Source organism: Telmatherina bonti (assembly GCF_933228915.1).
Source record: "Telmatherina bonti genome assembly, chromosome: 20".
Lineage (NCBI taxonomy): Eukaryota > Metazoa > Chordata > Actinopteri > Atheriniformes > Telmatherinidae > Telmatherina > Telmatherina bonti.
In genome coordinates this window covers 32,194,941-32,218,333 of record NC_136618.1, presented here as the reverse complement: position 1 = coordinate 32,218,333, position 23,393 = coordinate 32,194,941, and the positions used below count along the sequence as shown (strand labels likewise).

General features: G+C 51.4%; 1 protein-coding gene across 1 annotated transcript in view; it reads right to left on the bottom strand.

Moving 5' to 3' along the window:
* The window catches only part of snx7 (sorting nexin 7), a 44,506-nt gene that overhangs the window by 5,724 nt on the left and 15,389 nt on the right, over nt 1-23,393 (bottom strand). Inside the window, exons 7-8 of the mRNA XM_079259903.1 lie at nt 16,323-16,409; nt 10,828-10,980 (exon numbers count right to left, since the gene is read on the bottom strand). Of these exons, the coding sequence (XP_079116029.1) occupies nt 10,828-10,980; nt 16,323-16,409 (240 nt within the window). The remainder of the gene's footprint in view (nt 1-10,827; nt 10,981-16,322; nt 16,410-23,393) is intronic.

Here is a 23,393-nt window from a genome sequence, read left to right as displayed (position 1 = left end):
CATATCTAATTCCAGATATGTGGTTAGTTTATTTCCACTGCTCCAGGATTATTAATGTGTCCAACAGCAGCTGGAAGTCAAAGCTAGTCAGATATTTCCTGTTTTATAAAGAAATGTTCAAAAGCATTTATATAATGTGGGTTCCAGAAAGAAGTTTCTGAATATGGAGGATTTATTTGTTCTGTGGCAGAAGAAATTTCCTGGAATTTACTTTGCTGTTATATTATTTTGTTATGTTGGCATCAAAAGATCAAAATAAAGAAACATTTATCTGGTTCTGAAATGTATTAGTTTAGTTTCCTTCAGCACAGCTTCAATTGGAGTTTTCTGCAGCGGTATCATGTCCTCTGTGGAAACGTTTAAGCTCATGGTGAGCACGTTCCCCTGAGCATGCATAAAGAAGCTAAAAGCGTTTAGAAAGTCTCCTCCTACACCAACCACATCAGAGCCGTCTCCCCTGCTAGCATAAGCTTAGTCAGCATCACCCCTCCTCTGAGACAACCACACCAAAATATCCTGAAAAAGGAACTCCAGCTGTTGGCTGGACGACCAGTGGTGACTTCACACCTAGGTGTATCATTTGTGCTTATTTGTGGCGCTAAGTTTGCAATCCAGTCAAAATTGACCAGAATCCCTCAGTAAGTTCTTGAATTTTAAAAGCTGAGACTCAACATCCTCATAATGTCGTTCTGGGAAACCTCAATACCTACGGCAAGGTTGTGTTTCCATTCATAGTAATCTGTCTGCCTGTTAGCAACCTTATGCAGAAACCACTGGAAAGATTTGGTGATTTCTTTTCTGAAAATGGGATTTGGTCAAACCAAGAATCCATCAAAGTTTGGGAATGTTCTGGCAGGAGTTTTGGACACAGCCATTTTTAAAAGATTGTGCACAATATGAGTGGAAACGAGCTGCTTGGTGGAGCTCTGCGCTCTCAGGGTGCTTTTCTGGTCTCTAATACATTGTGCTGGTGTCCATGGGAACGATTACAAAAATAGCGTCGTGTCCAAATCTCTAGAAGATGCCCTGTTGCGATGAGGTAACCATGGCAATATGTTATCAATAATAAAGGCAGAGCAGTCTGAAGGGACAATCACATCAGCTGAAACAGCCTCATGTCTGAGTAAAGGTCCAATCACTCATCTTCTCATTCCATCTCATCCTTACCTCCGTTAAATCACTGTTTGTTTAGATTATTCTGATTATTGTTTGTTTTGTTTAAAACCAGCTGGAAGAAAATGCTGCTTTTCCATATTTCATTCAGCCAAATGCCTGGGTTTACTTCATCTCCAGACTCTCAGGACAATTTCTGTTCTGGAAACCTAAAAGGCAGCAGACAGTTATTTATAGTCTGTGAAATAAATGTACATCCCTCTCTGCATTAGAGCTCTGGAAGCCAAATACTTTCTACACCTCCAGATATGCTGCACCCATCAGGACTTCACAACATGCTGACAACAGCTGGAAGGCATTGCCATGGGATGCTCAATCTCCCCCATTCGGTTTGTTGCAGCCTTTGAAATGATCCTCATAAGGGCTAGGAAGATTTGGGAGTTCAACTTTTTTAAGGCAGTCAAAGGCCCTAGGTCTGCTGGCCTGCAGGAAGTATGTAAATAAGAAAGTTCCAGTGCCTGTAGACGACTGGCTGCCATCCCTCTGCTCTGCCCATACTATAGTACCTCCAGGATTGGTGGACTACTTCCCAGACTCCATGATTAACCATCCCAGATGACACCTTGACATTTTAGGGGCCTCGTCACCTTCATTCAGGGCAGCAGTGCCCTACAGTGACACAGTTTCACCATTTTGTATATGCTTGTTCATCTGTAAAGTTACAGATCATTTGGTTTTTGGCTTTTTGGTTGCTGGTTTAATGGGTCTTGTCTATAGACACAGAACTTTTGGTTCGACTTTTGGTTTACTCATTTAGATCGTCTTTGGTTATTGCATTTTACTCCTGTCAGTGGAAGTTTTAAGTTGTACCTTTTTTCTGATTAAACAAACAGAAACCAGAGAGAGATTTATGGATTATTTATTACAGACTTCATAGTCTGACAATTTATATTGCCACCCCTTTTTTGTCTAAACCGCCGCAGGTGTTGTAATAGGCAACCAGCAGTGACAGACTACACGGATTGCATCACCACCGCACTCCAGACAGCAGCATCTACAGAGCGACTGGAGGATTTAAGCTTCATCCTCATCCACCAGCTTGTCTATCCTCTTCAATGTCAGGAATATGGTCAGAAGCAACAAAACAATCGACCCCCCGCGACCCTGGATGGATTGAGCGGTTTAGAAAATGAATGAAAGGTAGGGAGGACATCCAATTGCTGGGAAACCCACCCATCCACAGACAGTTGAGGTGCCTCGGGCATCTGGTTATGATGCCTCCCTGGTATGGTGCTCCGGGCACGTCCATGGAAGAGGAGACACCAGGGCACACTGGAGGGATTATATCTCGACTGGCCTGGGAATGCCTCACCAATGCCAATGTATAAATGAAATAAATGGGCGCAAAAGGAAGAAGGGTACATTCTGCTGCGGTGGTGGTCTCTGTTCTTAGTCTAAATGCACTCTGCAACCGGTCACAGCTTCACATAAATCATATCTGCGTTATTTTAAACCATTTCAATCTAAAACTTTTTCTGAACAATCCAAAAGGCAAACAGTTGCTATTTTATGCATTTTGCAAAGGACACTGAATCCAAATGTAGAGTCCACCACATGGAGAACAGATGGTCTAAACATGGTCTGCCATAGGATTAGATGAAACAGATGGACATCCAACATGCATGACAGCAGGTCTGCATCAAGCTACCTGCACCGTTTATCTGTATGAGAGGTCTACATCAAACCGCCTGTTTACATGTCAAATATTTCTGCATCAGTGGTTGGTAATATAAAACATTTTCATGGTTCTTACATCCACCCCCAACTTATTGTCTCCCTTTATTCCTCACCCGACCCCCTGAACACCACACATGTGGAACAAAACCCTCCAGGGGAAATGTGTCTTATTAGATTCTTATAGGTCAGCCTTCTGCCCGCCACACTAATAAATCTTTCACAGGCCCCATGGCAACACCAGCATACATCTGAACCTAAATCAGGAGGATAACACATCCCATCCTCCTTTTCAGTTTTCTTTGACTATCTTAGTTTACATGTCAAATTATCTGTTGAAAAGATTCCTGTCTGCAGCGGGACCAGGACTGTGGAGTAAATTCATTTTCATACTGAAGAAAACATCAAATAACTAAAGTTTGTAGGCTTGTAGCGGTGGAGGCTGCCTACCTGGACAACTATAATCCACACTCTCCAGAATGATCTACTGGCTTCTGGTCATGTTTCATCAGAATGAAATACTAAAAGATGTTTAACATTGTCTTCATCTTTGCAGGATGATGTCCTAACAGTGTCAGCATCCCATGTATGGTGAAGGATTTCAGCTAAGTGTGCCACTGCGTAGCCCCGTAATGATTGGCTGAAACAAGAGACGTGTTCAGGCCCCAATCCCTGTAACCCAAGCAGACACAATGTGATGTTTTATTACAAATAATCACCCAGTTTCCATCAGTTTGTCTGCAGTCCAACGTGGTGGTTTTCTCCCTGTATGGCTCATTTTAACAGGCACCATGTGGAGATTACAGTGAACTTTACCACCGAGTTCAGACACAAAACCAGACAAAGCTCAGTCTGACTAGATGGCTTCATCCTGAGTGCTGACAAAATGAGTATGTTGTCTGGACAAGGATCGTTTTCTAAACGCCTCAGTGACTACTTACTGACAGAAAAACTTCTGAACAGACATGCCTCAAGTTAATCAACAATGTCTCAATTATCAGATAAAGTATATTTCATTCATTTTCATTTCAATAAATTACATAAAACAATGTATTTTTTTTCCCCCTGACAAGATTACACCATGTTGATCGCCTGCGAACAAATCATTTTAAAACATAATTGTCCATTCAGACTGGTTTTATGAACATTACAAGCTAAACTTTGAAACAGTGTTGAAAATAAACACATTTGTCCTGCATTATAGCTGGTTATGGTAATGGTATAACGCCGTCATGAGGTGACTTTTCAGACGTAGTGACATAGAAGCACATCACTAAGGTGTCATGAAAACATTCTGGAAATTTAAATATTTGGGAACACACAAAGACACAGCACCAATGTACAAATATTTTTCTTTAGAACATAAAGCTGTTTCAGCCGAGCCGGTAGCACTATGCCTGCTTTTCTACGTATTTACCACCACAAACGCCGTCAACATGCAAGTTACATGATTAGTGACCAAGTGGAGAATGGTCCATAAGGTATTAAACAAGGAGCGACTAGAACACCCCCCCTACAGCTCTACTTACACACATCTTTGTAGGAGCTTTTATTTCCAGTATTAGTGCTGAGTTTTAGTCGTCCTCTGTGCTGCGATGCCTTCAATAAGTGACACGATGTCTAAACGTCCCTCAGGATGATTAAAGTATCTGGAAAACAGCCCATCTCACCAGGAGACCGAAGATCTGAAACTCAAGCATATTTGATGCTTTAATGTTTAAACCCCGAGTTAAAAATGTACTAAATTCTCCAGTGTTTCTGCTTGATGTGAAATACATGTATTTTCTTTTATCTGAGGCCTTGCTGAGTCAGCGCTTTACACACGTTTCCTCTGGACGTGGAAGTGTACTTAGAAATTCCTCACTGTCTGAAACACACAATACAATCACAAAAGACAAGAAAGTGTTTGTGTTGATGTTTGGTTCATTTGTCTCTCTGTCAGAAAACCAAATGTAAAGAAGAAACTGAGGAAGTTCTGCCTAAAACTTCTGGCCTGTAACGACGTACTTAGAGTACTGTCTATACTGTTTCATGAATTAACACATATTTAGATGAATTTATGCATTACGAGTCAGCTATGTTCTGCCAGTATATTTTCCTGCTGTTGCTGCGGCAACAGTGTTGCTTTTAGCCTGGATGATCAAATCAAATGAAATTTAAAACAAATATATAGACGTAATAGAAGTAATAGAAGTAATGTTTTGCACAGAGTTTATCTTTACATCGCAAATAAAAAGCCTGGTTTTACCTTGTAGGGGGTCTGAGTCATGTTTGACCCACATTATCCTGATTTTAATAAATGTGCCTTTCAGAAAGTTGTGCAATATTTACACATTACACTAACATGTGGATTAAACTCTCTGTAATCAGGTCTTTATTTATATTCCAAATATCCTAATTTATGGGCTTCATTTATTATATTTCATGTCTGTTTTAAAGACATGCTTCAGGCTTTTTATTTTATTTTGAAGTAATTTTGGCAGAATTTGAAAGGTTTTTACTCATTTAGGCAGTCTGACCTCTGCCTGCTTCTATAAACACGTCGTGTGCTGTAGTTGCTGGTGGGTGGGGGGACAAGGTCACACACTACAGACTAACTACAGACTTAGACTGCATCACAAGCTAAACCAAAGCCTAAAGTCCAACATTTTAACAGTTTGGACACTATGCAGGGTCAGTACTCATAGGTTCATAGACAGGTTAGGGCTGCAGCTGTTAAACCCTGATCCTCCGGGCTGCTGTCCTGCAGGTTTTAGGTGTTTTTACGTTTTAACACCTGACTGAAACGAGTCTTTGTGCAGAACTTAAGTTATTGAACCCACTGGGTTTAAATCAGGTGGGTTGGATCAGAGACAGGTCTTATGATGAATGAAACTAGAGCAGGTGTCCCTGCTTAGTGGGAAAGTCCAACACCCAGCCATAGTCTGCCGAACCCTTCCACATTTACTGAATCGTCCGGTCCAGACTGGCTGAATCCATCGTCCGGTCCAGACTGGCTGAATCCATCGTCCGGTCCAGACTGGCTGAATCCATCGTCCGGTCCAGACTGGCTGAATCCATCGTCCGGTCCAGACTGGCTGAATCCATCGTCCGGTCCAGACTGGCTGAATCCATCGTCCGGTCCAGACTGGCTGAATCCATCGTCCGGTCCAGACTGGCTGAATCGTCCGTCCGGTCCAGACTGGCTGAATCCATCGTCCGTCCGGTCCAGACTGGCTGAATCCATCGTCCGGTCCAGACTGGCTGAATCCATCGTCCGTCCGGTCCAGACTGGCTGAATCCATCGTCCGTCCGGTCCAGACTGGCTGAATCCATCGTCCGTCCGGTCCAGACTGGCTGAATCCATCGTCCGTCCGGTCCAGACTGGCTGAATCCATCGTCCGTCCGGTCCAGACTGGCTGAATCCATCGTCCGTCCGGTCCAGACTGGCTGAATCCATCGTCCGTCCGGTCCAGACTGGCTGAATCCATCGTCCGTCCGGTCCAGACTGGCTGAATCCATCGTCCGTCCGGTCCAGACTGGCTGAATCCATCGTCCGTCCGGTCCAGACTGGCTGAATCCATCGTCCGTCCGGTCCAGACTGGCTGAATCCATCGTCCGTCCGGTCCAGACTGGCTGAATCCATCGTCCGTCCGGTCCAGACTGGCTGAATCCATCGTCCGTCCGGTCCAGACTGGCTGAATCGTCCGTCCGGTCCAGACTGGCTGAATCCATCGTCCGGTCCAGACTGGCTGAATCCATCGTCCGGTCCAGACTGGCTGAATCCATCGTCCGGTCCAGACTGGCTGAATCCATCGTCCGGTCCAGACTGGCTGAATCGTCCGTCCGGTCCAGACTGGCTGAATCCATCGTCCGGTCCAGACTGGCTGAATCGTCCGTCCGGTCCAGGCTGGCTGAATCGTCCGTCCGGTCCAGACTGGCTGAATCCATCGTCCGGTCCAGACTGGCTGAATCCATCGTCCGGTCCAGACTGGCTGAATCCATCGTCCGGTCCAGACTGGCTGAATCCATCGTCCGGTCCAGACTGGCTGAATCCATCGTCCGGTCCAGACTGGCTGAATCGTCCGTCCGGTCCAGACTGGCTGAATCGTCCGTCCGGTCCAGACTGGCTGAATCCATCGTCCGGTCCAGACTGGCTGAATCCATCGTCCGGTCCAGACTGGCTGAATCCATCGTCCGGTCCAGACTGGCTGAATCCATCGTCCGGTCCAGACTGGCTGAATCCATCGTCCGGTCCAGACTGGCTGAATCGTCCGTCCGGTCCAGACTGGCTGAATCGTCCGTCCGGTCCAGACTGGCTGAATCGTCCGTCCGGTCCAGACTGGCTGAATCCATCGTCCGGTCCAGACTGGCTGAATCCATCGTCCGGTCCAGACTGGCTGAATCCATCGTCCGGTCCAGACTGGCTGAATCCATCGTCCGGTCCAGACTGGCTGAATCCATCGTCCGGTCCAGACTGGCTGAATCGTCCGTCCGGTCCAGACTGGCTGAATCGTCCGTCCGGTCCAGACTGGCTGAATCGTCCGTCCGGTCCAGGCTGGCTGAATCGTCCGTCCGGTCCAGACTGGCTGAATCGTCCGTCCGGTCCAGACTGGCTGAATCGTCCGTCCGGTCCAGACTGGCTGAATCGTCCGTCCGGTCCAGACTGGCTGAATCGTCCGTCCGGTCCAGACTGGCTGAATCGTCCGTCCGGTCCAGACTGGCTGAATCGTCCGTCCGGTCCAGACTGGCTGAATCGTCCGTCCGGTCCAGACTGGCTGAATCATCCGTCCGGTCCAGACTGGCTGAATCATCCGTCCGGTTCAGACTGGCTGAATCGATCGTCCGGTTCAGACTGGCTGAATCGATCGTCCGGTCCAGACTGGCTGAATCCATCGTCCGGTTCAGACTGGCTGAATCGATCGTCCGGTCCAGACTGGCTGAATCGTCCGTCCGGTCCAGACTGGCTGAATCCATCGTCCGGTCCAGACTGGCTGAATCCATCGTCCGGTCCAGACTGGCTGAATCCATCGTCCGGTCCAGACTGGCTGAATCCATCGTCCGGTCCAGACTGGCTGAATCCATCGTCCGGTCCAGACTGGCTGAATCCATCGTCCGGTCCAGGCTGGCTGAATCCATCGTCCGGTCCAGACTGGCTGAATCGTCCGTCCGGTCCAGACTGGCTGAATCCATCGTCCGGTCCAGACTGGCTGAATCCATCGTCCGGTCCAGACTGGCTGAATCCATCGTCCGGTCCAGACTGGCTGAATCCATCGTCCGGTCCAGACTGGCTGAATCGTCCGTCCGGTCCAGACTGGCTGAATCGTCCGTCCGGTCCAGACTGGCTGAATCCATCGTCCGGTCCAGACTGGCTGAATCGATCGTCCGGTCCAGACTGGCTGAATCCATCGTCCGGTCCAGACTGGCTGAATCCATCGTCCGGTCCAGACTGGCTGAATCGATCGTCCGGTCCAGACTGGCTGAATCCATCGTCCGGTCCAGACTGGCTGAATCGATCGTCTGGTCCAGACTGGCTGAATCGTCCGGTCAGATTTTTCCATAAACTACAGTTTTGACCGTTCTGTATGAAAGAGTGAAAGCTGTCTTTTCACTGAGAAGCATCAAGATTCCCACGTTTTCCAGACCTTAACTTCCTTCTATTCCTGATGCCTTGTCAAAATAAGTGTTTTGTCAGTAGGGTGAAGCATATTCAGTCAGAATGGAACATCTTCATTAGTGAGTTTTGTTTCCAGCAGCAGCTGTGATCAAAGAGCTCCTGCAGGAAAGGAGAAGTGCTGGCGAGAAGGCTGAAGGGTGATTGGAGGAGGAATAAAACTGGAGTTCTGCTGCCCTCTGCTGGCAGAAATCCAGACTACAGAAAACTAAACAGGAACTATTGTTCAGCTGGAAAACCTGACAACAATCGTCTTCCTGATGACTGACGAATCCCCGCTGTCTCCACCAGGCAGCCTGCTCATTCATCTAGATGATGGATCAACTCACATGTTCTTCCCATTTTTCCTCTACAGACATCTCTGTTCCCTCCACTATTCTTCACTCAGACATTAAAAGTAACTCAGGTCAGAAATCAGCCGATGGAGCTCAGTTAAAGAGTGTTTGGTGTATAGATTAATTAACACATTTTAAGGCTGGGATGATTTTGTTGTTATTGGTAAAACCCTGATGAAAAAACAGGGTGGACTGCTAAAGGACTTGCTGGACCCTCCTGGTGTCTTTAAGGTGAATGTGGGGTCGATCCCTGGATTCTTTTGACTGACAATTGATGAAGGTGTCCGTCATCATCCTCATCGTCAGCAAACTGTAGAATAATTTCTCACCAGACATTACTCCTTCCTGGATTGACTGGGCTGCTCTCCTCTGGTTGTACTCAAAGTAATGTGGTTTTCTTGTAGGAGGAGACACCACTGTACGGCTGTCTTCCAGCTGAAGGGACGTGGGGCTGAAAGAACCGAGCGCTGTCCGCAGACAAAAAGTTGTATCAAAAACATTCTGGACTGTGAGCGCCACCAGCGTTGGAGCCTGGACATTTGGATGTTTTGCTGTGAAAAATCCAAAACGCAGCGATTGTTCTGAATGGAGGTTGTAGGGAGAAACAGACCGGTGACTAGAGATAAGCGATATGACAGTTTATGTCAAATTAAATTAAAAATACTTTATTAATCCCAAAAGAGAAATTTAATAAAGCAATATATCCATATGCAATAAATAAATTGCATTAAATTTTAGACTATTATTACTACTATTATTAGTAGTTCAATATTATTAATGCAAATATGAGCATTATGTATAATAAATAAATGTTTAATATTAATAATATCTATTATTAACATTTATTATTAGATATAATATATGCAATATATCTTTTGGACGATAGAAAATGTCAATCGTTTCATATGAGGCTCTATCATTTACACCACTATGAGCTGCTTTACTGCAGTATTTTACATCAAGATGAGCTTTATATATATTAGCAATATATAAGCATGTAGGAAGACGGTAGCAGACGTGTTTCAGAGGATAATTCACTAAAAGATGAGCAGCCAACCCAAACTGATGATCTTGTTCCCAAAAGAGGGAAATTTCTGTCTGGATGCGGTTTGGATATAAAAAGACCGACGTGGAACCGACAACAGACTAGCTCACAGTCCCAACAACGGACTCCGACACAACTAACTCATTTTATCACCTGCCAGGAATCAGGATAAAGAATACAGAATAAAGAATAGAGTCAACGAGTAAAAGCAGCAAAAGCAGCGTCAAGTGGAGGAGAAAGCTCAGAATAAACTCCAGACCAGACGCTGCAGCAGGTATTTACCTGTGGAACGTCATACGACCATAGTTCCCCCAGATGGAAGGAGATCACTGCTGCTGTTGCCTAGCAACACCTGATACATAACTGATGACCGACACAACACTAAACTGTTTTATATGGTTATTCATATCGTTATGGGGATATAAGATGAGCTATGTCGGGATATGAGGTTCTGGTCATATTGTCCAGTCCTACTGGTGACCAGTATGAACCATAAATAATTTGTGTAGACACACAGGGAATACTCTGGGTGGGAGATACACTTGTTTGAGAAATTTTTAGAGAATTTGGGGTAAATTTTTATAAAAAAAAAAAAAGAATTATGCCAAACCCATAAAAAGACGTCCTTTTAGTGAGTCAGGATTTTATCTTTACATTTAAACGTGGACCTCAGCTGTAGGTTTCCACAGGTTTCTGCCTCGTTTGGAGACAATCCCACTATCTCCAGTCTCACTGGAAGACAGTTGGCAGTTTTTGTAAATCACCTTTTGAACAGCAGAAGTCCTGACACACTTTCCTGATGGAGGCGCAGGTTGTGAAATCATTTTTACAACTGAAGCTGCAGGCGGAGTTCGAAGCCGAAGGTCATGACGACGCAACAGTGATGGTTGTAGGATGTAAGAAGAAACCAGTTTAGTTCAGTGTTTGGGTCGGGTCGTTGGGCTCACCTTCTCATAGTACTCCACGTTCTTCTCTGCTGCAGTGATGAAGGCTGATCTGAGGTCTGTTCTCATGGCGCTCTTCCAGCGGGACCAGTCTCCACGCAGGGCGTTGTTGGCTTCCTCCAGTCGGTCCGCCAGATCATCCACCTCATCCTGCAGCTGCAAGACAAGCGCGCGCACACACACACACACATTTACCGTCACATTTTCCAAGCAAATTCTATATGAGATGAGTTTAGTGACACTAGATTATAAAATAACTGGTTACGACAGCGACTCTGGGTGTCCGAGCAACCCAGAAGGAGCCTCCAGATCAAGGTCTCCTCAGAGTCCTGAATCCCGTCCTTTAATTAAGCCAAAAAGAAACATGCATTTCCCAAAACCACAGTTCCACATCAACAAAACGCCCAGATAATTACAACAACTTGACCGGGTACACTTCAACTCATCTCTGTGGACAATGTCTTTCTTTTTACTTACAACGGCTCTGAATGGTCAAAGTTTGGGGACCCCATGAGCACGTTGAGGTCCTGAACCGCAGGATGGGAGCCACTCGTCCAAATCATAGACCGTACATGAAAGATGGACGGAGCCTTTGGCGGTAAAAAGTGAAGCCTACGTGGAACCGCCCACCGAGCTTCAATTCAGCTCTTCAGAAACCTACAGGTGACATCATGGAGGCTCCGCCCATCTCTACATACAGTCTATGGTCTAAATACTAAATAAGACAAAGTCCTGCCTGTGTGAACGGCTGAATAAGACGCTTTGTAGACCAGCAGTGGTCCACGAGGGCAGCAGTCCGGCATGGTTTTCCATGCATCACGGCTCTAACACAACTGATTAAGATCAAATTGACCCACAACCGATCAAGCTCTGCCGGTGACTCGATTTGAACCAGGTGTGTTTGGACTGGGGTTCTCCATCTCTGGTCTACAGAGAGCTTTACAGGCTCTTAATCACCCAGGTGGTCCTCTGGTTTGATGGACAACTTTATCTGACAACTTCAATCCTGAAGAGCTGAATTGAAGCTTGGTAGGCGGTTCCTACCATCGCCATCTTGGCAGGGGCATGCGTGTCGTCTCACCTGGAAAATACAAATATGGGCAAAGAGGTGGAGCTGAGAGGGGGGCTGTGAGCGTCATGGCGGATGATTGACATCGAGCGAACTCCGAGCTTTCTGTAGCTAAGAGCTAACCGAGCTAACCTGGAGATAACAGGAGCTAACCAGCTAACGGAGCGGGCTAAAGCTAAGTCACGCTGCTAGTCAGCTAAAAACCGTGGTTGTTCTATGTTCTTACTTGAGGCAGGAGATCGGGTACCTGTCAATCAAAAGGACACGCCCCTAAATACGCTAAACTTTGAGATTAAATTACTTTTAAACGGGCGAGTTAGAAAAAAATTCACTCCCCCCACAGTTGTCATGAAGGTAAACCTGACCTATTAAACCTAAAATGGATTTTTGAACCAGGCTGTAAACATGTTTATTCCTGCTGTAAACATGTTTATTCCTGCTGTAAACATGTTTATTCCTGCTGTGACGTTGGTCTTTTTAACATGGGAGTCTATGGGGATTTGCTCTGCTTTGCAGCCCCTGGTGGTATCAGATCAGCACTCGGTATCGGCAGATACCTACACCCTAGGTATTGGAATCGGTATCAGTCATCGTTTACAGGCAGCACCTGAAGAGGTTAGAGCTCCTCCAGATGTCTGCTGGACAGTCTGCCGTCCCTAAACAACAATTGCTTCAGCTTAGGTTTCATTTCATCAGCAGTCTCTTCGCTCTCAATCTGATTGGTTAAAGTTTCCCAGACGGCTCATCCAATCACCTCCCAAATACCAAAGTGGCTTCCTTCTCCTCTCCTCTGCAGTTTGCAGCGATAACTTTCCAGCTAGTTGTGTGAACATGAGCCTGACTCATCTCCAAAGCTGGATTTTCATCCTCTGTAAACCCCAGAACATCAGTATGTTAAGAGTTTAACTTTGTGAGGCGTACGATGTTAATTACTACGATTAAATATCCACTAGGGCTGTGACGATATGCTTTTGTCCCGATTCCAATTTTTTGGGTGCCGATTTGATTTTAATTGCGATTCTCACAATTCTTCGATGTTTTTTTTTTTTTTTTTTTTAGATTAAAAACAAAATGTACAAAACTTTTTTTTTGTTTTTTTGCTCGTTTTTCATGATTTCAATGAGGAAAAAAACAACACAGTATACAGACCATCATTCTGCTGCTATAACGCCCAGGAAGACAAGTAGAAAGATCAATAAAAACAATAAAAATGACAAATTTTATAATGGATTATTTTTATTTGTTTGAAAAAAAAAAAAGAAAAAGCTTTTTTTTCTTTAAAAAAAAAAAAACAAAACAAACATTTTATTTTAAAATTGTGAGGAAAAAAAAATTCAGATTTCCCATTTTTCGATTAGATTTTCCCCGAATATCCACATTTATTAATAACATGAACCTCTCTCTCTTCTGAACCACAGCTGCTCATGAGTTCATGATATAAAGGTTAATAAGGCAGTCGTGAGCAGTAGAGAAGCTGAAGGACGACCGCTGCATGACTCTCACTGACTACCCAGTAAATCAAAGACTGGGTACACCAGTTATTACTGGGAGGAGAGAGAAAGAAGAGTCTGAGCAGGGATTAGGCTGCCTGACATTTCCATGGAAAAGCGGCATTTACTCAACTTGAACAGAAACTCCTAACGGCACCATGGTGTCTCACGGTGTGTTCAGACCAAACGCGTTTTGAGCGTCCAGAACGGCAGGTTTCCATGTAAAGTCTATGTGGAGGCGCGGCAAGGGGGCGTCGAGCTTTCTCGCGTCGCGTTTTGAGCGTCGGCTTTCCGTGCGGAACGTACGTCAACAGCCAGAGATGGAAAATCTGAACTTTTGCTGCCTGACGCGGGGCGTCAACCAATCAGAGCGATCAGCTGGCAGCTCCTGGAGGATTCCTGTGGTGAACCCAGACACGGGGCTGAGACGCCATTACTTATTTAGGATAACCGTTCCTTGCTAAAAAGATGAATGTTACTGATTTGGCAACGTAGCAGAATACGTTGCCTAGCAACGCTTTGTTTGGGGGGGGGATGGTGGCTCTCTGAGGATTGATGCTCTTGCACGTGCTACAGCATCAACCTCTGGGAAGCTACAATGAAAACAAGGACAATGTCCCAAATTTTGCATCGCTTTTGAAAAAGGTCAAAAATAAAACTACATGGTTCATGAGGCAGGCATATCCAAGGTCCAAGATCAAAGTAAATGATATATTTAGTTTATTTAGACCTTGGAGAATGGGGATAATATCAGTTTGTATATGTTAGATGAAAAAGGTCAAGTTTGAAGAGGTCTAGTGGGACGTGTTGCACTGTATTCATGCAGTCACTGACGTCATGGTCAGAGGATGAACGTGGCCTGCCATCTCCCACCTGGAAGCCAGAGTCTGACCTCAGCAGCCTGGTCAGAAACCCCGGGAAGTCCCGACGTCTCTGGGCTTGGTGTTGGATGTGGCAGATTATCTGTAATGAAACCTCTGTCTCCATCTGACTCCTTCAAAAGGTTTTCACTAGAAACCTTTTCTCTGAAGTTAAAAGTTAATAAAACACAGATTAGCAGCCGTCTAGAAGGCAGAAACTTAGGCTGAACCAGCAACCCCAACCCCCAGAAAGCAACGCAGACAGCTTTCAGCTGCACTAATTACATCTTCCTTACAAATCAAACATTTTTCTACACCACTGAAAAATTAATGATCAAGACCTTTAAACTGAATGTGAGTAAAAGCCCCTCATTCAGCTCGACGTGACCATGTCCGTCCACTAACAAAAGCCCTGATGGAGACCGTAACAAAGGCTCCATGTGACATTTCCCTCCTCATTACAACACATCTGCTAAGACAAAAAAAGCCTGAAATGCATTCAGAGCTGCAGGACTGAACTAAAGCTGCTCCACAGCCAGCTAATTAAAACAGACGAGTACAATCTCAGGCTGGTTCCATCAGTCCAATCTAACACATGGATGTTATTCTGGTCATGTGAGAGCGATGCACACCTGCAAATCTGATGTCAACAAGTCAAAGTGTCTTTTAGGTCCTAGTGGTCCGGGTGGATCAGGTCCTAGTGGTCCGGGTGGATCAGGTCCTAGTGGTCCGGGTGGATCAGGTCCTAGTGGTCCGGGTGGATCAGGTCCTAGTGGATCAGATCCTAGTGGATCAGGTCCTAGTGGATCAGGTCCTAGTGGTCCGAGTGGATCAGGTCCTAGTGGTCTGGGTGGATCAGGTCCTAGTGGATCAGGTCCTAGTGGTCCGGGTGGATCAGGTCCTAGTGGTCCGGGTGGATCAGGTCCTAGTGGTCCGGGTGGATCAGGTCCTAGTGGATCAGGTCCTAGTGGTCCGGGTGGATCAGGTCCTAGTGGTCTGGATGGATCAGGTCCTAGTGGTCCGAGTGGATCAGGTCCTAGTGGTCCGAGTGGATCAGGTCCTAGTGGTCCGAGTGGATCAGGTCCTAGTGGTCCGAGTGGATCAGGTCCTAGTGGTCCGAGTGGATCAGGTCCTAGTGGATCAGGTCCTAGTGGTCCGGGTGGATCAGGTCCTAGTGGTCCGGGTGGATCAGGTCCTAGTGGTCCGGGTGGATCAGGTCCTAGTGGTCTGGGTGGATCAGGTCCTAGTGGATCAGGTCCTAGTGGTCCGGGTGGATCAGGTCCTAGTGGTCCGGGTGGATCAGGTCCTAGTGGATCAGGTCCTAGTGGTCCGGATGGATCAGGTCCTAGTGGATCAGATCCTAGTGGTCTGGGTGGACCAGGTCCTAGTGGTCTGGGTGGACCAGGTCCTAGTGGTCCGGGTGGATCAGGTCCTAGCGGTCCGGGTGGATCAGGTCCTAGCGGTCCGGGTGGATCAGGTCCTAGCGGTCCGGGTGGACCAGGTCCTAGCGGTCCGGGTGGACCACGTCCTAGCGGTCCGGGTGGACCACGTCCTAGCGGTCCAGGTCCTAGCGGTCCAGGTCCTAGCGGTCCGGGTGGACCAGGTCCTAGCGGTCTGGGTGGACCAGGTCCTAGCGGTCTGGGTGGACCAGGTCCTAGTGGACCAGGTCCTAGCGGACCAGGTCCTAGCGGTCTGGGTGGACCAGGTCCTAGTGGACCAGGTCCTAGTGGTCCGGGTGGACCAGGTCCTAGTGGACCAGGTCCTAGCGGTCCGGGTGGACCAGGTCCTAGCGGTCCAGGTCCTAGCGGTCCGGGTGGACCAGGTCCTAGCGGTCCGGGTGGACCAGGTCCTAGTGGACCAGGTCCTAGTGGTCCGGGTGGACCAGGTCCTAGTGGACCAGGTCCTAGCGGTCCGGGTGGACCAGGTCCTAGTGGACCAGGTCCTAGCGGTCCGGGTGGACCAGGTCCTAGCGGTCCGGGTGGACCAGGTCCTAGCGGTCTGGTTATGGTATGGTACAGGTATTACTCCAGATAAGACGACACTGAGAACACACACTAGCTGCTGGAGAGTCATACTTACCACTTCCTGGTCCGTTTTTCTGGACACCAGGGCTTCGTTCTTCGTCTCAAACTCAGCCTGGATGTTGTCTCGCCGTCTCATCACAGCCTGGAACAAGCAGGCAGACGTACTTCTGATCAAATCTGTCCCAGACATCCCATCACACGTCACTGCTTTTAGGTTTGTTTTAACATGTGCAGAATATTCACATGGTGGCGTTTTCTACTTTTGCCACTTGAAAAGAACAGGACACTGTTCTGGAAAAAAGTCTGTCAGTGAAGAAGAGTCTGGTTCTGAAGTGGAAAAGATGACAAAGTTTACTGAACAGAAAATAAGAAATTACAGTCCAGAGGTCCGATGTGTCGGCAGTTCTACAGAAAACTACCGTTTAAGCCCTCGCTTACAGTACGTCGATTGCATGTGATAAATCTGTTATTCTAAACAAGAAATGTCTGCTGTTGCTTAAAAGGTTCGGTCAGACTGACCCCTAAGTTATAATCTCCCTGATGGCACCATGGTATCCGACTCCTTGGCTGTAAAACTATTTAAGGAAGAGAGTGTTTTAATTAATCAGATCTCAGATGTCTGAATGCAGACATCTCAGGGCCTCTACACATTATGTCTGTAAGGATAGATAAGCAGACTCTGTAACTCAGCTTAAGTTCATCATGACCTTTTCAGAAAGCCCGAAAGCCATCATCAGAAATGTATTCATGATAAGGATGATGAAATGTATGAAAATCTCAGGTAGAACATAAAATATCCACAACAGACACATCAGCGGACATTAAAACGTTAATAAGCTGGAAAGTTTAATCTCGTCAGAAGACACGAGTAAAGCCAGCGGTCAGCAGGACGAGGATCTACACCTGGAAACTGCAGCACATCAACGTCTGCCCACCTTCAAGGAGCAGCATGGGAACGAAGGGCGAGCCAGAAATTATGAAGCCACTGTGCACTTCCAGTCTTTTGTGTCCTTAAAGACAATATGGAGCTGGATCAGACCAGGTGCTCTGGGCGGATCTGGCTCCAGTGCTCTGGGCGGATCTGGCTCCAGTGGTCCGGGCGGATCTGGCTCCAGTGGTCCGGGCGGATCTGGCTCCAGTGGTCCGGGCGGATCTGGCTCCAGTGGTCCGGGCGGATCTGGCTCCAGTGGTCCGGGCGGATCTGGCTCCAGTGGTCCGGGCGGATCTGGCTCCAGTGGTCCGGGCGGATCTGGCTCCAGTGCTCTGGGCGGATCTGGCTCCAGTGCTCTGGGCGGATCTGGCTCCAGTGCTCTGGGCGGATCTGGCTCCAGTGCTCTGGGCGGATCTGGCTCCAGTGCTCTGGGCGGATCTGGCTCCAGTGCTCTTGGCGGATCTGGCTCCAGTGCTCTGGGCGGATCTGGCTCCAGTGCTCTGGGCGGATCTGGCTCCAGTGCTCTGGGCGGATCTGGCTCCAGTGCTCTGGGCGGATCTGGCTCCAGTGCTCTGGGCGGATCTGGCTCTAGTGGTCTGGGCTCCAGTGGTCTGGGCGGATCTGGCTCCAGTGCTCTGGGCGGATCTGGCTCTAGTGGTCTGGGCTCCAGTGCTCTGGGCGGATCTGGCTCCAGTGCTCTGGGCGGATCTGGCTCCAGTGCTCTGGGCGGATCTGGCTCCAGTGCTCTGGGCGGATCTGGCTCCAGTGCTCTGGGCGGATCTGGCTCTAGTGGTCTGGGCGGATCTGGCTCTAGTGGTCTGGGCTCCAGTGCTCTGGGCGGATCTGGCTCTAGTGGTCTGGGCGGATCTGGCTCTAGTGGTCTGGGCTCCAGTGCTCTGGGCGGATCTGGCTCCAGTGCTCTGGGCGGATCTGGCTCCAGTGCTCTGGGCGGATCTGGCTCTAGTGCTCTGGGCGGATCTGGCTCTAGTGCTCTGGGCTCCAGTGGTCTGGGCGGATCTGGCTCTAGTGGTCTGGGCTCCAGTGGTCTGGGCGGATCTGGCTCTAGTGGTCTGGGCTCCAGTGGTCTGGGCGGATCTGGCTCCAGTGCTCTGGGCGGATCTGGCTCCAGTGCTCTGGGCGGATCTGGCTCCAGTGCTCTGGGCGGATCTGGCTCTAGTGGTCTGGGCTCCAGTGGTCTGGGCGGATCTGGCTCCAGTGCTCTGGGCGGATCTGGCTCTAGTGGTCTGGGCTCCAGTGGTCTGGGCGGATCTGGCTCTAGTGGTCTGGGCGGATCTGGCTCTAGTGCTCTGGGCGGATCTGGCTCTAGTGCTCTGGGCTCCAGTGGTCTGGGCGGATCTGGCTCTAGTGGTCTGGGCTCCAGTGGTCTGGGCGGATCTGGCTCTAGTGGTCTGGGCGGATCTGGCTCCAGTGCTCTGGGCGGATCTGGCTCCAGTGCTCTGGGCGGATCTGGCTCCAGTGCTCTGGGCGGATCTGGCTCTAGTGGTCTGGGCGGATCTGGCTCTAGTGGTCTGGGCTCCAGTGCTCTGGGCGGATCTGGCTCTAGTGGTCTGGGCGGATCTGGCTCTAGTGGTCTGGGCTCCAGTGGTCTGGGCGGATCTGGCTCCAGTGCTCTGGGCGGATCTGGCTCCAGTGCTCTGGGCGGATCTGGCTCCAGTGCTCTGGGCGGATCTGGCTCCAGTGCTCTGGGCGGATCTGGCTCCAGTGCTCTGGGCGGATCTGGCTCTAGTGGTCTGGGCGGATCTGGCTCCAGTGGTCCGGGCGGATCTGGCTCCAGTGGTCCGGGCGGATCTGGCTCTAGTGGTCCGGGCGGATCTGGCTCTAGTGCTCTGGGCGGATCTGGCTCTAGTGCTCTGGGCTCCAGTGGTCTGGGCGGATCTGGCTCTAGTGGTCTGGGCGGATCTGGCTCCAGTGCTCTGGGCGGATCTGGCTCTAGTGGTCTGGGCGGATCTGGCTCTAGTGGTCTGGGCGGATCTGGCTCTAGTGGTCTGGGCGGATCTGGCTCCAGTGGTCTGGGCGGATCTGGCTCCAGTGGTCTGGGCGGATCTGGCTCCAGTGGTCTGGGCGGATCTGGCTCTAGTGCTCTGGGCGGATCTGGCTCCAGTGCTCTGGGCGGATCTGGCTCCAGTGCTCTGGGCGGATCTGGCTCCAGTGCTCTGGGCGGATCTGGCTCCAGTGCTCTGGGCGGATCTGGCTCTAGTGGTCTGGGCGGATCTGGCTCCAGTGCTCTGGGCGGATCTGGCTCTAGTGGTCTGGGCGGATCTGGCTCCAGTGGTCTGGGCGGATCTGGCTCCAGTGGTCTGGGCGGATCTGGCTCTAGTGGTCTGGGCTCCAGTGGTCTGGGCGGATCTGGCTCCAGTGCTCTGGGCGGATCTGGCTCTAGTGGTCTGGGCTCCAGTGGTCTGGGCGGATCTGGCTCTAGTGCTCTGGGCGGATCTGGCTCCAGTGCTCTGGGCGGATCTGGCTCCAGTGCTCTGGGCGGATCTGGCTCCAGTGCTCTGGGCGGATCTGGCTCTAGTGGTCTGGGCGGATCTGGCTCTAGTGGTCTGGGCTCCAGTGCTCTGGGCGGATCTGGCTCTAGTGGTCTGGGCGGATCTGGCTCTAGTGGTCTGGGCTCCAGTGGTCTGGGCGGATCTGGCTCCAGTGCTCTGGGCGGATCTGGCTCCAGTGCTCTGGGCGGATCTGGCTCCAGTGCTCTGGGCGGATCTGGCTCTAGTGGTCTGGGCGGATCTGGCTCCAGTGCTCTGGGCGGATCTGGCTCTAGTGGTCTGGGCGGATCTGGCTCTAGTGCTCTGGGCGGATCTGGCTCTAGTGGTCTGGGCGGATCTGGCTCTAGTGGTCTGGGCTCCAGTGGTCTGGGCGGATCTGGCTCTAGTGGTCTGGGCTCCAGTGGTCTGGGCGGATCTGGCTCTAGTGGTCTGGGCGGATCTGGCTCTAGTGGTCTGGGCGGATCTGGCTCTAGTGGTCTGGGCTCCAGTGGTCTGGGCGGATCTGGCTCCAGTGCTCTGGGCGGATCTGGCTCCAGTGCTCTGGGCGGATCTGGCTCCAGTGCTCTGGGCGGATCTGGCTCTAGTGGTCTGGGCGGATCTGGCTCTAGTGCTCTGGGCGGATCTGGCTCTAGTGGTCTGGGCGGATCTGGCTCTAGTGCTCTGGGCTCCAGTGGTCTGGGCGGATCTGGCTCTAGTGGTCTGGGCTCCAGTGGTCTGGGCGGATCTGGCTCTAGTGGTCTGGGCGGATCTGGCTCCAGTGCTCTGGGCGGATCTGGCTCTAGTGCTCTGGGCGGATCTGGCTCTAGTGCTCTGGGCGGATCTGGCTCTAGTGCTCTGGGCTCCAGTGGTCTGGGCGGATCTGGCTCTAGTGGTCTGGGCTCCAGTGGTCTGGGCGGATCTGGCTCTAGTGGTCTGGGCGGATCTGGCTCCAGTGCTCTGGGCGGATCTGGCTCCAGTGCTCTGGGCGGATCTGGCTCCAGTGCTCTGGGCGGATCTGGCTCCAGTGCTCTGGGCGGATCTGGCTCCAGTGCTCTGGGCGGATCTGGCTCCAGTGCTCTGGGCGGATCTGGCTCCAGTGCTCTGGGCGGATCTGGCTCTAGTGGTCTGGGCTCCAGTGCTCTGGGCGGATCTGGCTCCAGTGCTCTGGGCGGATCTGGCTCCAGTGCTCTGGGCGGATCTGGCTCCAGTGGTCCGGGCGGATCTGGCTCCAGTGGTCCGGGCGGATCTGGCTCCAGTGGTCCGGGCGGATCTGGCTCCAGTGGTCCGGGCGGATCTGGCTCCAGTGGTCCGGGCGGATCTGGCTCTAGTGCTCTGGGCGGATCTGGCTCTAGTGCTCTGGGCTCCAGTGGTCTGGGCGGATCTGGCTCTAGTGGTCTGGGCTCCAGTGGTCTGGGCGGATCTGGCTCCAGTGCTCTGGGCGGATCTGGCTCCAGTGGTCTGGGCGGATCTGGCTCTAGTGGTCTGGGCGGATCTGGCTCTAGTGGTCTGGGCGGATCTGGCTCTAGTGGTCTGGGCGGATCTGGCTCCAGTGGTCTGGGCGGATCTGGCTCCAGTGGTCTGGGCGGATCTGGCTCCAGTGCTCTGGGCGGATCTGGCTCCAGTGCTCTGGGCGGATCTGGCTCCAGTGGTCTGGGCGGATCTGGCTCCAGTGGTCTGGGCGGATCTGGCTCTAGTGGTCTGGGCGGATCTGGCTCCAGTGGTCTGGGCGGATCTGGCTCCAGTGGTCTGGGCGGATCTGGCTCTAGTGGTCTGGGCGGATCTGGCTCCAGTGGTCTGGGCGGATCTGGCTCCAGTGGTCTGGGCGGATCTGGCTCTAGTGGTCTGGGCGGATCTGGCTCTAGTGGTCTGGGCTCCAGTGCTCTGGGCGGATCTGGCTCCAGTGCTCTGGGCGGATCTGGCTCCAGTGCTCTGGGCGGATCTGGCTCCAGTGCTCTGGGCGGATCTGGCTCTAGTGCTCTGGGCGGATCTGGCTCTAGTGCTCTGGGCTCCAGTGGTCTGGGCGGATCTGGCTCTAGTGGTCTGGGCTCCAGTGGTCTGGGCGGATCTGGCTCTAGTGGTCTGGGCTCCAGTGGTCTGGGCGGATCTGGCTCCAGTGCTCTGGGCGGATCTGGCTCCAGTGCTCTGGGCGGATCTGGCTCCAGTGCTCTGGGCGGATCTGGCTCTAGTGGTCTGGGCTCCAGTGGTCTGGGCGGATCTGGCTCCAGTGCTCTGGGCGGATCTGGCTCTAGTGGTCTGGGCTCCAGTGGTCTGGGCGGATCTGGCTCCAGTGCTCTGGGCGGATCTGGCTCCAGTGCTCTGGGCGGATCTGGCTCCAGTGCTCTGGGCGGATCTGGCTCCAGTGCTCTGGGCGGATCTGGCTCCAGTGCTCTGGGCGGATCTGGCTCTAGTGGTCTGGGCTCCAGTGCTCTGGGCGGATCTGGCTCTAGTGGTCTGGGCGGATCTGGCTCTAGTGGTCTGGGCTCCAGTGGTCTGGGCGGATCTGGCTCCAGTGCTCTGGGCGGATCTGGCTCCAGTGCTCTGGGCGGATCTGGCTCCAGTGCTCTGGGCGGATCTGGCTCCAGTGCTCTGGGCGGATCTGGCTCTAGTGCTCTGGGCGGATCTGGCTCTAGTGCTCTGGGCGGATCTGGCTCTAGTGCTCTGGGCTCCAGTGGTCTGGGCGGATCTGGCTCTAGTGGTCTGGGCTCCAGTGGTCTGGGCGGATCTGGCTCTAGTGGTCTGGGCGGATCTGGCTCCAGTGCTCTGGGCGGATCTGGCTCTAGTGCTCTGGGCGGATCTGGCTCTAGTGCTCTGGGCGGATCTGGCTCTAGTGCTCTGGGCTCCAGTGGTCTGGGCGGATCTGGCTCTAGTGCTCTGGGCTCCAGTGGTCTGGGCGGATCTGGCTCTAGTGGTCTGGGCGGATCTGGCTCCAGTGCTCTGGGCGGATCTGGCTCCAGTGCTCTGGGCGGATCTGGCTCCAGTGCTCTGGGCGGATCTGGCTCTAGTGGTCTGGGCGGATCTGGCTCTAGTGGTCTGGGCTCCAGTGCTCTGGGCGGATCTGGCTCCAGTGCTCTGGGCGGATCTGGCTCCAGTGCTCTGGGCGGATCTGGCTCCAGTGCTCTGGGCGGATCTGGCTCCAGTGCTCTGGGCGGATCTGGCTCCAGTGCTCTGGGCGGATCTGGCTCCAGTGCTCTGGGCGGATCTGGCTCCAGTGGTCCGGGCGGATCTGGCTCCAGTGGTCCGGGCGGATCTGGCTCCAGTGGTCCGGGCGGATCTGGCTCCAGTGGTCCGGGCGGATCTGGCTCCAGTGGTCTGGGCGGATCTGGCTCTAGTGCTCTGGGCGGATCTGGCTCTAGTGCTCTGGGCGGATCTGGCTCTAGTGGTCTGGGCGGATCTGGCTCCAGTGCTCTGGGCGGATCTGGCTCTAGTGGTCTGGGCGGATCTGGCTCTAGTGGTCTGGGCGGATCTGGCTCTAGTGGTCTGGGCGGATCTGGCTCTAGTGGTCTGGGCGGATCTGGCTCCAGTGGTCTGGGCGGATCTGGCTCCAGTGGTCTGGGCGGATCTGGCTCTAGTGCTCTGGGCGGATCTGGCTCCAGTGCTCTGGGCGGATCTGGCTCCAGTGCTCTGGGCGGATCTGGCTCCAGTGGTCTGGGCGGATCTGGCTCTAGTGGTCTGGGCGGATCTGGCTCCAGTGGTCTGGGCGGATCTGGCT